General features: G+C 38.4%; 1 protein-coding gene and 1 pseudogene across 1 annotated transcript in view; both read left to right on the top strand.

Moving 5' to 3' along the window:
- Window positions 1–15,336, top strand: part of SYCP1 (synaptonemal complex protein 1) — a 128,734-nt gene that overhangs the window by 24,182 nt on the left and 89,216 nt on the right. Inside the window, exon 12 of the mRNA XM_053591310.1 lies at window positions 15,109–15,203. Within this exon, the coding sequence (XP_053447285.1) occupies window positions 15,109–15,203 (95 nt within the window). The remainder of the gene's footprint in view (window positions 1–15,108; window positions 15,204–15,336) is intronic.
- LOC128586426 (cyclin-C-like) lies at window positions 4,721–5,578 on the top strand (annotated as a pseudogene).

Genomic DNA, 15,336 nt, shown 5'->3' on the forward strand with positions numbered 1-15,336 from the left:
TTTATCATTTCTGATTGAGGTTACTAGAGATTTTACTTTTCTATTTCTAGTTAGTCTGGCCAAGGTTTATCTATTTTATTTATTTTTTCAAAAAAACCAACTCCTTGTTTCATTAATTTTCTCAACGATTCTTTTGTTTTCAGTTTAATTGATCTCTGATTCAATTTTGGAGATTTCTTTTCTTCTACTGGATTCAGGCTTAGATTGTTCTTCTTTTTCCAATTCCATAAGATCTCTTGTGAGATTGTTGATGCGCTCTCTTTCTGTTTTTCGAATGTAGGCATCTAAAGCGATGAATTTTCCTCTCAAAACTGCTTTTGCAGTATCCCACAGGCTTTGGTAGCTTGTGTCCTCATTGTTGTTATGCTCAAGGAAGTTAGTGATTTCCTGTTTTATTTTTTCCTGCACCCATCTGTTATTCAACAGAAGATTGTTTAATTTCCATGCCTTTGGGTGGGGTTGAGCATTTTTGTTAGAGTTGAGTTCCACCTTTAGTGCCTTATGGTCTGAGAAGATACAAGGTAAAATTTCAATTCTTTTGATTCTGTTGATATTTGTTTTGTGTCCCAGGATATGATCAATTTTGGAGAATGTTCCATGGGGTGATGAGAAGAATGTATATTCTTTATCTTTGGGATGGAGTGTTCTGTATGCGTCTATCAAGCACAGTTGTTCTAGGGTCTCATTTAAGTCCCTTACATCTTTAATTCCTGTTTAGAGGATCTGTCCAGCTCTGTAAGAGGAGTGTTAAAATCCCCTGTTATTACGGTATCATAGGATATCATATTGCTCAGACTGACTAAGGTCTGTTTCAGAAATCTGGGAGCATTTAAATTGGGTGCATAATTATTTAGAATTGAAACATCTTGTTGTATTTTTCCCTTGACCAATATAAAGTGACCATCTTTGTCTTTTTTGACTTTGGTGCTTTAAATCCACATGTATAGGAAAATACAACTGCAACTCCTCTTATGAATTCCGTTTGCCTGAATAATTGTCTTCCAACCCTTAACTTCGAGTTTTAATCTGTCTTTTGAAGCCAGGTGTGTTTCCTGCAGACAGCAAATGGATGGCTTGTGTTTTTTAATCCAGTCAGCCAATCTATGCCTTTTCAGTGGGGAATTCAAGCCATTAACATTTATTGAGATAATTGATAAGTGTGGTAGTGTTCTATTCGTCTTATTTTGTGAGAGTCCATTGCTTAGTTTTATTTTTTGCATCAGTGTGGAAGCTAGGTTCTGTCTTTTAATTGCTGAGTTCTTACTTTGCTGTTGATCCATTGTGATGGTCAGTGTGTAGAATAGGTTGAAGTATTTCCAGTAGAGCTGGTTTGTGGCGAATTTCCTCAATGTTTGTATATCAGTAAATGATTTGATTTCTCTGTCAATTTTAAATCTTAACTTAGCAGGATATAGAATTCTGGGCTGGAAATTGTTCTTTTTAAATAGCTTTAAGGTAGATTACCATTGTCTTCTTACTTGGAAAGTTTAATTAGAGAAGTCTTCAGTCACCCTGGATATCCACTTAACCGGTGTGCCAAAACTGATCTTGCTTATGCCCCTGAGGGCTAAGGCTGCAAGGTGTCTCAGTCCCTGCCTTCAGGCTGCTCAGTCAATAGATTACTAGCTCCCGCCTGATCCTTGCTCTGTGACCCTGAGGGAGGAACTTGCCGGGGCACTTCTCCCACAATGGCTCCGTGTGGCTCACAGCTGAACACTATTAGCTTTGTCTGCCTCAGCGGCTCAGTCTAGTGTCCTGGACAACGCTTAAACTCCTTCACACTCTTGCCCAAGTTCTCCCAAAGTAGTTCAACTGAGTGCCAACTCCAAAAAAGCCAAAGCAGCTCACAGGTAAGGCCTTTCTGGTTTGCAGTCTCACTGCTGCTGTACTTATAACTGCCGGCAGGATTAGACCAAACGAACACACACAACCACTTGCCAGTTTTCCACTGCTTTTGTCCTCCTGGGGTCCAGAAGTCTCTTGCTGACTCCCTGTGTCCTCAAAGGGGTGTTTATGGGCAGATCCCAGCAGCCAGAGATGCCTGGAGTCTAGTCTCCCCAGATTCACTGTGCCCAGTTGCCAGGAAGCTGTTACTCATCCGCCATCTTGCTCCTCCTGTTTAAATTCCGCATTTATTGTTTTTCTATTCTTCAAAACATTCTCTTTTCTTCAGATGGCATGAAGTTATCTGATTTCTGCTAACCTATGCCCACGAATTTAATTTACTCATTACTATATGGTGTTCTCCAGATATTGAAATTATTTAACTTCCCCAACCTTTCATATTTATCCCACCTTACCCCATACTTTTGGCTATTTCCTGTATTCAAAATGAGCCTCCTACCTCTACTCCAAATCTGTTGGCTTGTTTTATTTATTATTATTTTTTTGAAACAGAATTTCCCTGTGTCACCCTGAGAAGAATGCCCTGGCATCATCATAGCTCACAGCAACCTCAAACTCTTGGGCTTAAGAGTCCTCTTGCCTTAGCCTCCCAAGTAGCTGGGACTACAGCCCCCCACCACAGTGCCTGGCTAGAGACAGGGTCTTGCTCTTGCCCAGACTGGTCTCAAACTCCTGAACTCAAACAATCCACCTGCCTTGGCTCCACTTCCACCTCCCAGAGTGCTAGAGTTATAGGTGTGAGCCACCACACCTGGCAGATATTTTTGTTAAATTCTAGTGAATTCATCCTTATATTTAGTAAAAGGTTAAGGATTACCCTTCTGCTTCTTGTGATTTTTTTCTTTTCTTTTCTTTTTCTTTTTTTTTTTGAAACAGTCTTAGTCTGTTGCCCTGGGTAGAGTGCCGTGGCATCATGGTAGCTCATAACAACCTCAATCTCTTAGGCTCAGGCGATCCTCTTGCCTCAGCCTCCCCAGTAGCTCGGACTACAGGCATGTGCCACCAAGCTCAGCTAGTCTTTTTCTATTTTTGGTAGAGACGGGGTCTTGCTCTTTTTGCTCAGGCTGTCCTCAAACTCCTGACCTCAAGCAATCCACCTGCCTCAGCTTCCCAGAGTGCTAGGATTGCAGGAGTCAGCTACCCTCTCCGGCCTCTTGTGAATGTTTTGGGGGCAGTGACTGTCTTAAATATCTTTGTAACTAACTTCTATGCCAAGTATATTGGTTTGCACCAATATATCGTTTGTATGAATGAATAAATATTTAATCTCATTATATAAACTGGAATCAAGTTATTGTAATAAATAACTATAATTTTGTGTGATTTCTATAGATTCATAACCATGGAAATATGTTCATTTAAATTACTTTTTTTTTGTTTTCCATGTGAATATAACTTCCATATGTTTTTCTCTTTGCTTCAGTGTGGAGATTTTCTGTTGATCTGGCATCTGATCATACATCTATTGTGTCTAATTTTCTTTAAACTTCTCTGCTGAATTCTTAACTTTAAATGAATCTTACTATTTTTCCTCCTGATATTTTCATTTGATTATTTTTTAAGATCCTAATTCTCTAAAGTTTCCTCTTTTAAGAATCTCATTTTTGTCTTTTTTTGAATATAGTAACTATTGACATTTTATGATATTTTGAATATAGTAACTATTGACATTTTTATAGCTATTCTGTTTACTTCAATATCCTCATTTGTTGATATATTTCTGTTTTTGAAACTGTGGTATAAAACACATAACACAAAGTTTACTGTCTTAACTGTTTCTCTGTGTACAGTTCAGTGGCATTAAGTATGTCTACATAACCATCATCCATCCTCAGAACTGTTTATATCTTACAAAATGGAAACTGTACCCATTAAATAATAACTCTCTATTCCTTCCTTCCTGTAGTCCCTGGCAGTTGTCATTCTTTTGTCTTTATTTTTTTTTCCCATTTTTTATCTTGGTGTTTGGTCATTTGTTCTTATCTTTTTGTGCCATGATTTTTTTTTTATGGGATTCCGTATATTGTAGTAAGAAAATTTGGAGGTTTCCAAAGATACTGTCTTTGCTCTGCTAGGGAGAAATTTAGGATATTATAAGGCTGCGTGTATGAGTCTGATTAGAGACTGAGCCGAATTAAAGTAAACAGGCCAAGTCTATGAAGTTTTTAAAATCTCCAGTTTTGTTTTTTCAGCTCTTTGAGACCTTTGTATAAAAAGTATGCTGGTTTTCTGTCACCTAGCAGCAGCCCTCAGTCTGGGTAAAGCCAGCATCTTGGTCTCTTGCTCATGCCCAAATTAGCAAATGTCAGTTGCACTTTGTTGGTTCACTTTTCAGCAGTTTTCTTTTAGGAATTACAGTCCTTTCAGTCTTCCTTCCCCACCCCCAACCCCCGTCTTTTCTAGTTGTTTCCAATAGGATAGTGCATTTGCTGCTAATTAATCCATCTGGCTGAAACTATCCACTTAACAGTGGCATAACCTATGGGGGGCAATTAGATACTGACTGCACTGAGGGTTTGTTTTTGGATGTTCTTTTGTCCGGCTTAACCAGATGTGCAAAAACTGCCATGGTGGTGTCAGTTCTTAACCCCAATTAATCGTGATCACTTAAATTTTGTTTTTCTTTTTGACGTTTGCTTTTTATTAATCTATTTTGCAGTTGCCAATTAGCCATATATAATTTAGGAAAAAAATTTAAGAAAATAAAATTCTGAATATGGATTAATAATTTATTTTCTTGGATTTAATTGGGGAGGGCAGTTACTGGACAGTATGGTTCCCCCCGAGCTGTTCTGCTGGCTGCTGCTTTTTTTATCAGGGCAAGTTGTGTTCCATGGTAGGGGACTTTTCTCACTATTTGTGCTGGATTTTGGATAAACAAGATCTGTTCAAGGAGTGCCAAAAAGACTTAAAGTTTTTCTTAGTAGAAGAGTATGGGAAATTACAAATATTTTTTATAAATATTATCTAAGCATTAGGTGAACATCTTAAATTAAGACAAGTTATTGCCACTGCCACAGTCTATTTCAAGAGATTCTATGCCAGATATTCTTTGTAAAGTGTGGATTCTGTATTAATGGCTCCTACATGTGCGTTTTTGGCATCCAAAGTAGAGGACTTTGGAGTAGTCTCAAATACAAAATTGATTTCTGCTGCTACTTCTGTATTAAAAACTAGATTTTCATGCGCCTTTCCAAAGGAATTTCCGTATAGTATGAACCATATATTAGAATGTTAATCCTGTTTTTTAGAACTGATGGATTGTTGCTTGATAGTGTATCATCCTTACAGACCTTTGCTCTAGTATGTGCAGGATATGGGCCAGAAGACATGTTGCTTTCCCATGCATGGAAGATAGTGATACCTACCTACAGAACAGATCGTTGCATATTGTATTGTCCTTTCATGATAGCTTTAGCTTGCCTACATGTAGCTTGTGTTGTACAGCATAAAAATAACAGACAGTGGTTTGCTGTGCTTTCTGTGGATATGGAAAAAGATTTTGGAAATAATCAGTTTTTAGAATCATATGAGTAGTGGAAGAATTTTGATGAGAGAAAAGAAATGGCAACTATTCTTAGTAAGAAGCTGGAGAATTCCAAACCCACCTTCAAACAGTGAAGGAGAGCAAGGTCCAAATGGAAGTTAAAACTCTAGCTACAGCCAATTTTAAAACAATCTGAAAAATTCCATAGTGGACCACGTGTAAATAAACCATTGGATAGATTTCAGCAATGTCTTTAATGGAACACAATTCAAAATGAATATAGCTTGTTTCTGTTAAGCATATTGGGAGGTGATTTTTTTAAATTTATTATTTTTTGTTTTTTGGTTTTTTTTTTGTAGAGACAGAGTTTCACTTTATTGCCCTCGGTAGAGTGCCGTGGCATCACACAGCTCACAGCAACCTCCAACTTCTGGGCTTAGGCGATTCTCCTGCCTCAGCCTCCCGAGTAGCTGGGACTACAGGTGCCCGCCACAACGCCCTGCTATTTTTTGTTGCAGTTTGGCTGGGGCTGGGTTTGAACCTGCCACCCTCAGTATATGGGGCCGGCGCCCTACTCACTGAGCCACAGGCGCCGCCCTAATTTATTATTTTTTTATTGTTAAATCATAGCTGTGTACATTAGTGCAAATAAGGGGTACAATGTGCTGGTTTCATATACAATCTGAAATATTCTCATCAAACTGTTCAACGTAGCCTTTATGGCATTTTTTAAGTTATTGTATGTAGACATTTGTATTCTGCATTTAGTAAGTTTTGCCTGTACCCATTCTAAGATCACCATTGGTGTGGCCCTACCCATTACCCTCCCTCCACCCTAACCTCCCCTGTCCCTTCCCCTTCCATGGCCCTTTTCCCAAATTCTTGTGCTATAGTTGGGTTATAGCCTTCATGTGAAAGCCATAAATTAGCTTCATAGTAGGGCTGAGTACATTGGCTGCTTTTTCTTCCATTCTTGAGATACTTTGCTAAGAAGAATACGTTCCAGCTCCATCCATGTAAACATGAAAGAGGTAAAGTCTCCATATTTCTTTAAAGCTGCATAATATTCCATGGTATACATGTACCACAATTTTCTAGTCCATACGTGGGTCGATGGGCACTTGAGCTTCTTCCATGACTTAGCAATTGTGAATTGGACTGCAATAAACATTCTGGGATAGATGTTTTTGTTATGTTGTGATTTTTGGTCTTCTGGGTATAAACCTAGTAAGGAATTATAGGATCGAATGGCAGGTCTATTTTTTAGGTCCCTAAGTATTCTCCAAACATCCTTCCAGAAGGAACGCATTAGCATGCACTCCCACCAGCAGTGTAGAAGTGTGCCCTTTTCTTCACATCCTTGCCAACATCTCTGGTTTTGGGATTTTGTTGTGTGGGCTACTCTTCCTGGGGTTAGGTGATACCTCAAAATAGTTTTGATTTGCATTTCTCTGATGATTAAGGATGATGAGCTTTTTTTCATGTGTTTTTAGATTGTGCATCTGTCTTTAGAGAAGTTTCTCTTCAAGTCCCTTGCCCACCCTGAGATGGAATCACGTGTTCTTTTCTTGCTAATATGTTTGAGTTCTCTGTGGATTCTGGTTATTAGACCTTTATCGGAGGTATAACCTGCAAATATTTTCCCCCATTCTGAGGGCTGTCTGCTTGCTTTACTCACTATGTTCTTGGCTGTGCAGAAGCTTTTTAGTTTGATCAGGTCCCAGTAGTGTATTTTTGATACTGCTTCAATTGCCTGGGGAGTCCTCCTCATAAAATATTCATCCAGGCGGGCGGCGCCTGTGGCTCAGTCAGTAAGGCGCTGGCCCCATATACCGAGGGTGGTGGGTTCAAACGCAGCCGTGGCCAAACTGTAACCAAAAAATAGCTGGGCGTTGTGGTGGGTGCCTGTAGTCCCAGCTACTCGGGAGGCTGAAGCAAGAGAATCGCTTAAGCCCAGGAGTTGGAGGTTGCTGTGAGCTGTGTGAGGCCACGGCACTCTACCGAGGGCCATAAAAGTGAGACTCTGTCTCTAAAAAAAAAAAAAAAAAATATTCATCCAGGCCGATTCCTTCAAGTGTTTTCCCTGCACTTTCTTCAAGTATTTTTATACTTTTATGTCTTAAGTTTAAATCTTTTATACAGTGAGAGTCTATCTTAGTTATTGGTGAAAGGTGTGGGTCTAGTTTCAATCTTCTACAGGTCGCCAGCCAGTTCACCCAGCACCATTCGTTAAATAGGGAATCTTTTCCCCACTGAATGTTTTTAATTGGCTTGTCAAAGATCAAATAACATAAGTAGATGGATTCATCTCTTGGTTCTCTATTCTGTTCCAGACATCTACTTCTCTGTTTTTGTACCAATATCATGCTGTTTTGATCACTTTCAATTTATATTACAGTCTCAGTTCTGGTAGTGTGATTCCTCCTGCTGTGTTTTTATTTCTGAGTAATGTTTTGGCTATTTGAGGTTTTTTCTGATTCCATATAAAACGAATTCCGTATTCTTTTTTCAAGATCTTTAAAATATGACAATGGAGCTTTAATAGGAATTGCATTAAAATTGTATATTGCTTTGGGTAGTATGGACATTTTAACAATGTTGATTCTTCCCAGCTATGAGCACGGTATGTTTTTCCTTTTGTTAACATCTTCAGCTATTTCTTTTCTTAATGTTTCATAGTTCTCTTTGTAGAGATCTTTCATGTTCTTTGTTAGGTATACTCCCAAATATTTCATCTTCTTTGGCACTACTGTGAAAGGAATAGAGTCCTTGACTGTTTTTTTGGCTTTGTTATTGTTGGTATATATAAAGGCTACATATTTATGGGTGTTGATTTTGTAGCCTGAGACATTGCTTTATTCCTTGATCACTTTTAAAAGTTTTCTAGTAGAATCTCTAGTGTTTTCCAGATACACAATCATATCATCTGGGAAGAGTGAAAGTCTGATCTCTTCTGACCCTATGTGGATACCCTTGATCGCCTTTTCTTACCTAATTGCAATGGCTAAAACTTCCATTACAGTGTTAAAGAGCAATGAAGACAATGGGCAGCCTTGCCTGGTTCCTGATCTAAGTGGAAATGATTTCAATTTAACTCCATTCAATACGATATTGGCTGTGGGTTTGCTGTAGATGGCCTCTATCCGTTTAAGAAATGTGCCTTCTATACCAATTTTCCTAAGTATTCTGATCATGAAGGGATGCTGAATATTATCAAAAGCTTTTTCTGCATCAATTGAGAGAATCATATGCTCTTTATTTTTTAGCTGTTTATGTGCTGAATTACATTTATAGATTTACATATACTGAACCAGCCTTGAGACTCTGGGATAAATCCCACTTGGTCATGGTGTGTAATTTTTTTGATGTGTTGTTGGACTCTGTTTGTTAGGATCTTATTAAGTATTTTTGCATCAATATTCATTAGTGATATTGGTCTATACTTTTCTTTCTTGTTGGGTCTTTCCTTGGTTTGGGGATCAAGATGATGTTTGCTTCATAGAATGTGTGGGGTAATATTCCTTCTTTCTCTATATTTTGGAAGAGGTTTAGTAATGTAGGTACTAGTTCTTCTTTAAATGTTTGGTAGAATTCTGACGTAAAGCCATCTGGTCCTGGGCTTTCTCTTTAGGGAGATTTCGCATAGTTGATGCTATTTCAGAACTTGATATAGGCCTGTTCAACATTTCCACTTCGTTCTGGCTAGGTGTTGGTAGGTGGTGTACTTCCAGGTATTGGTTGATTTCTTTCATATTTTCATATTTCTGAGAGTAGAGTTTCTTGTAGTATTTGTTAAGGATTTTTTGAATTTCTGAGGGGTCTGTTGTTATTTCATCTTAACCATTTCTGATTGATGAAATTATAGATTTTACTCTTTTTTTTTTCCTGGTTAGATTGGCCAAAGGTTTATCTATTTTATTGATCTTTTCAAAAAACCAACTTTTGGATTTATTGATCTGTTGTATAAATCTTTTGTTTTCAATTTCATTTAATTCTGCTCTGATTTTGGTTATTTCTTTTCTTTTGTTGGGTTTGGGGTTGGAATTTTCTTCCTTCTCCAGTTGCTTGAGATGTCCCATTAAGTTATTAACTTCCTCTCTTTCCGTTTTCTTGAGGAAGGCTTGCAGTGCTATAAATTTCCCTGTTAGGACTGCCTTTGCAGTATCCCAGAGGTTCTGATAATTCGTGTCTTCATTGTTGTTTTGTTCCAAAAATTTGGTGATTTCTTTCTTTTTTTTTTCTGGGGCTGGGCTTGAACCCACCACCTCCAAGATATGGGGCAGGCACCCTACTCCTTTGAGCCACAGGTGCTGTCCCTGGTGATTTCTTTCTTAATCTCATCTATAACCCATCTGTCCCTCAGCATAATGTTATTTAGCTTCTATGTTTTTGTATGGGTATGCAGATTCCTGTTGTTATTGAGTTCAACTTTTATACCATGCTGGTCTGAGAAGATGCAAGGAATAATTTCTATTTTTTAAAATTTGCTGAGGTTAGATTTGTGGCCTAGGATGTGGTCGATTTTGGGGTATGTTCCACAGGCTGATGAGAAGAATGTGTATTCAGTTTTGTTGGGATGAAATGTTCTGTAGATGTCTGTTAAGTTCAGATGTTGAATGGTTAGGATTAAATCTAAAATTTCTTTGCTTAACTTCTTTTTGGAGGATCTATCCAGCACTGCTAAAGGGGTGTTAAAATTTCCAACTACTATGGAACTGTAGGAAATCAAGTTGCTCATGTCTGTTAGAGGTTCTCTTATAAATTAAGGTGCATTCTGGTTGGGTGAATAAAAATAATTGAAATCTCATATTGAGAATTACCTTTAACAAATATGAAGTGTCCATCCTTATCCTTCCTTATTTCGTTTGATTTAAAGCCTATTGCATCTGCGAATAGGATTGTGACGCCTGCTTTCTTCTGCCTTCCATTTTCCTGGAGTATAGATGACCATCCCTTCACCTTGAGTCTATATTTGTCTTTTAATGTAAGGTGAGATTCTTGTATGCAGCAGATATCTGGCTTGAGTTTTTGTATCCAGTCAGCCAACCTGAGCTTCTTTAGAGGATAATTTAAACCATTCACATTAATTGAGAATATTGATAAGCCTTTTGAGAGTCTGGTGGACATTTTTAATCCTTTTGCTACTGTGGCAGTTGGAATTTGATCAAAATTTCCTGGGTGGGTTTACTTTTGTTATGCTGGTCTTTATGGAGGATAGGTCAGAGAATATCCTGGAGAGCTGGTTAAGTTATGGCAAATTTCTTTAACATGTGAATGTCGTTAAAGTATTTAATTTCTCTGTCGTAAATGAAACTCAGTTTAGCTGGGTACAGGATCCTGGGTTGAAAGTTATTTTGTTTTAGGATATTAAAAGTGGATGACCATCCTCTTCTAGCCTGAAAGGTTTCAGCAGAGATATCTGCAGTTATTCTAATATTCTTCCCTTTGTACGTGATGGTTTTCTTTCGTCTGGCTGCTTTCAGAATTTTCTCCTTCATAGTAAGTTTAGTGAAAATGATTATGATGTGTCTGGGGGATGTTTTATTCGGGTTATGTCATGCTGGAGTTCTGAAACTGTCTGCTATCTGAATTTCAGAATCTCTTGGCATGTCTGTAAAGTTCTCCTTCATAATCTCGTGGAGAATAGATTCTGTGCCTTTTGAAGCCACTTCATCACTTTCAGGGATACCTATAAGACGAATATTAGTTTTCTTCGAATTATCCCAGAGCTCTCTGAGAGAGTGATCTGTTTTTGCCTTCCATTTCTCTTCCTCTTTGAGAGTTTGGGTGCGTTGGAAAGCTGTGTCTTCAGTGTCAGAAATCCTTTCTTCTGCTTGCTCCATTCTGTGACTGAGGGATTCTACTGTGTTTTTCAGATCTTTGAGGGATGCAGCTTCTTGTCTTAATGCCTCAAATTCTTTGGTCATTTGGTCTTTGAATTCGTTGAATTCTTGAGATACCTTTTGTGTTAGTGCTTGGAATTCTAATTCAGTCTTATTTGCTATCCAGATTCTGAATTCGATTTCTGACATGTCAGCTATTTGTTTGTGCATGGGATCTTGTGCTGTGTCTGCCCCTTTGATCCTTGAGGGAATTGATTTACTCTGATTATTCATATTGCCAGAGTTTTTTTGTTGATTTCACCTCCTGATTGTTTTTCACCGTTGCCTCTGGGGGTCTTCAGAGTTGGGGAGGTGTCTCTCCAAGATTAGACCCCAGCGGGATCACTCTACTGTTGCTGGATCTTTATAGGGAGTGACCCTGTGTAGTTCTCTGGGGCTGCCCCAGCCAGCGAGTTCTGATTGTGGAAGCAGCTCCGGAGTGTGGCACACCTGGATCCAGCAACAGGGCGGGGTGGTGGTGTACATGGTTCTCGGAGTGCCTGGCGCCCAGTGACTTTGGCACAGAGAGCCCAAGGCTTCAGTAGTCTCTGACAGTAGAAAGGCTCTGCGCAGAGGCAGGGAGCGCTCTGGAGGGCATGTGGGTACCAGAGTCCCTGGCCAGATGAGTGGGCTGGTGGGCTGGTGTTGAGGCAGGTAGGATAGAGGAGGGAGGATGCAGGGTTGCATGGCTCCTGCAGTTCCTGGTCAGGGTTTGCGGAGGCCCGGTGGGCACGGGTCACAGGTCGGGAGTCATGGCACAGTCTTACTGAAGTCTGGGCTGGCACCGATTGTGGTTGCCGCGCAGTTCTTATGAAGGTCCTGGCAGGAGATGATGGCGGTTGCGGCACAGCTCTTATGGAGGTCTGGGCTGTATCTCAAGATTTTATACTCATCTGTGAACTGTTGTGGTGGTGTTGGATTTGGCGCTCAGTTGAACTGCTTTGGGAAGAGCTTGAGCAGGAGTGCGGAGTACTTTGGGAGTACTTTGGCTCAGGGCTCCAGACTGAGCTGCTGAGCCTGATGGAGCTGTCATTGGAGGGAGCCAAGGGAGGTGTCCTGGGGTACTCTGAGCTGCTGTGCTGGAACACAGCCGAGGAATATATGCGCTGTAGGGAAGTGATTTAATTTTGCAAAATGAAAAATAATTTCTTTACCTAATTTGATTCTAGTACATAACTGATTAAAATTTCTTGATTATAAAATTTTGGAAATGTTCTAAGGGAACCTACAGACAGGCATATTCACTTCAAAATTAATAGCTTTTTATTGGTATAATAGTTCTTACATGGTGGATAATTTATTTAAAATTCTCTTTGGTTGTCAGGGTTCAGAGAGAGAACAGAGATACATACATATTGTCTCTCCTTTTTTATTTATTATTTTTTTTTGAGGCAGAATCTCTTGTCCTGGGTGGGGTGCTGGTGGTGTCATAGCTCACGGTAACCTGAAACTCTTAAGCTCAAATGATGCACTTGCCTCACTTTCCCAATAGCTGGGAATATAGTGTCCCACCCCCCTGCCTTGCTAGTTTTTCTACTTTTAGTAGAAGTGGGATCTTCCTCTTGCTTAGGCTGGTCTTAAACTCTTGAGCTCATGCAATTCACCTCCCTGTCTCCCAGAGTACTAAGATTATAGTCATGAGCTGCCACATGCTGCTCTTGTTGTGTTTTTTGAATGTGAGGTCATGTAACTTCTTTAAGGCCTGGATTAGAAGTATATTTTTATGGAGAAAATTTGCATTTTAATTTTTCTGGGATCCTGAGTGAATTGAGGAGCACTTAAAATTAAGTTTTGAACAGTCAGGCAGTGTAATTCAGTTCCCATACATGCCTCAGGACTTCTTTGTGGTTATAACTTTTCAGAAGAAACATTTTTCACCACCCTACAAGAAATAATATCATAATGGACAAAGCAATCATTAGTTATCATTTCCGTCACTCAAGATCTGCTTTTCCTGTTTTTTCCCCAAAGTTGTTTCACAGGCCCTTTCATCCTGTTTTTTTCAGATGGAGTTTTAATAAAATATAAACCTGTAACATCATCTGTTGCTTAATAGCCTTAATAGCCTTCATTGTTTTGCATGCTTTTCAGGACTTATGAAGCATAACCCACTGAAAAACTCATATAAGTCCTATTATGATCTTGTCCTTATTAACTTTCAAATCTTATCTTCCGTGACCCTTCCCTCATGTTAATCTTCATGGTACTGAAATACATGTCAATGTATTTTACATGTCAGAATATGTAAAATATTCTTTCACTTGTCTATGATCTTTTCCTCTCCTAACTCCATTTCATTACTTTTGCTAATTCTAACTATCTTTGAAATATTTCAACTTAGGTGCTACTTTCTGGCCTACTTTGAAGTTTCACTCTCTATCTCTGCCTCCCTTCATTCTAACCCAGTGGTTCTCAACCTGTGGGTTGCCCAGAGGAACTGTATTAAAGGGCCATGGCATTAGGAACGTTGAGAACCCCTGCTCTAACACTTACTGCTCCTATTTGGCTTAAGTGACTCTTCTATGTATACTCTACCTTTATAGTAATTAACTGTGATCACTTGTAATTGTTAGCCTGGTTAGTGTATTGTAAATTCCATGAATAATAAGATGTAGTTTCTACATACATCACCATTATCCTTATCATGATAGTCGTTAATATTTATTGATAAATATACTAGACACTGGTTAAATCGCATTATTTTACTTATTTTAAGTTTTGTATTATCTTAATCCTAACAGCAACTCTTCATGATGTGAATAATTATCTAATTTTTCTTTTTTCTTTCTTTCTTTTTTTTTTTTTGTAGAGACAGTCTCACTTTATCGCCCTTGGTAGAGTGCTGTGGCGTCACACAGCTCACAGCAACCTCTGACTCCTGGGCTTAGGTGATTCTCTTGCCTCAGCCTTCCGATTAGCTGGGACTACAGGCGCCTGCCACAACACCTGACGATATTTTTTGTTGTAGTTTGGCTGGGGCTGCGTTTGAACCCGCCACCCTCAGTATATGGGGCTGGTGCCCTACCCACTGAGCCACAGGCACCGCCCTAATTATCTAATTTTTTAAGTGGGAAAAGTCCAGTTAGATTGATTAAGTATCATGCCTAAGGCCAGATATCTAGTAAGAGGAAATACACAGTATGATTTGATTCCAGAAAATACCATGAACTTCTTTTCCCCTAGTATTTAATGAAGTTTAAATACACACAAATAAAGCAAGTAAACTGTTATTTGAGATTTAGGATTTAGTAAATATTAGCTTGTAAGTAGGTTCAAAAGCTTTTTTCATGATATAATAAATCAAGAGATACAGTATTTAAAAAAATTTTAAGAATCAAGATAGGCAATACTGAAAATCATGAATAATTTCACTATTAGAAGATAAATTACTTTTCATATTTTGGTATATGACTTTCCTTTTTCTTGCATTGTTTACCTAAAATTGTTCTTAACCTGTTATTTTTATTCTATAATATTTTATTAATATCTAAATTACTGGTCAACGAATAAAATTTGTGTTGTCATTTTTAGTGGTTACATGGTATACCATTCCATGTGTTGTACCATCAGAATTTAATTTAATTACAGTGTTTTGCTATTATAAAAAATGTAGCACTGAAAATCCTTAAATATTCACCTTTGAGTTCTTGATAGATAGCAACCTTGAAAAGTCAGTAAAGGCTGATGATGACCAATTATTTGTATGTCTATGTTTACCATTTTCCCATTTTAAACTATTGTCTAAAGGAGGAAAGAGAGTAATTGTTACAAATAATAATTTTCTTGGTATACACATTGTATTTAGTACTACATATCTATAACCTTCTCTTTTAGAATTGCAGAATGAAAACTTGAAAGAATCAAATGAGAAACAGGATCGTTTGACTTCAGAACTGGAAGATACTAAAGTGTCTTTGCGAAGAAATGTGGTATGATTTAAAAACTGTTTAGTGTCTAATAAAGTCTCACACAATTAATTGGTCAACAAATATTTATCAAGTATTTATACTATGTACAAGGACCTGGAGCTTCAAATAGAGAAGACACAATTTCAGTCTACAA

The sequence above is a fragment of the Nycticebus coucang genome, chromosome 5 (assembly GCF_027406575.1).
Source record: "Nycticebus coucang isolate mNycCou1 chromosome 5, mNycCou1.pri, whole genome shotgun sequence".
Classification (NCBI taxonomy): domain Eukaryota; kingdom Metazoa; phylum Chordata; class Mammalia; order Primates; family Lorisidae; genus Nycticebus; species Nycticebus coucang.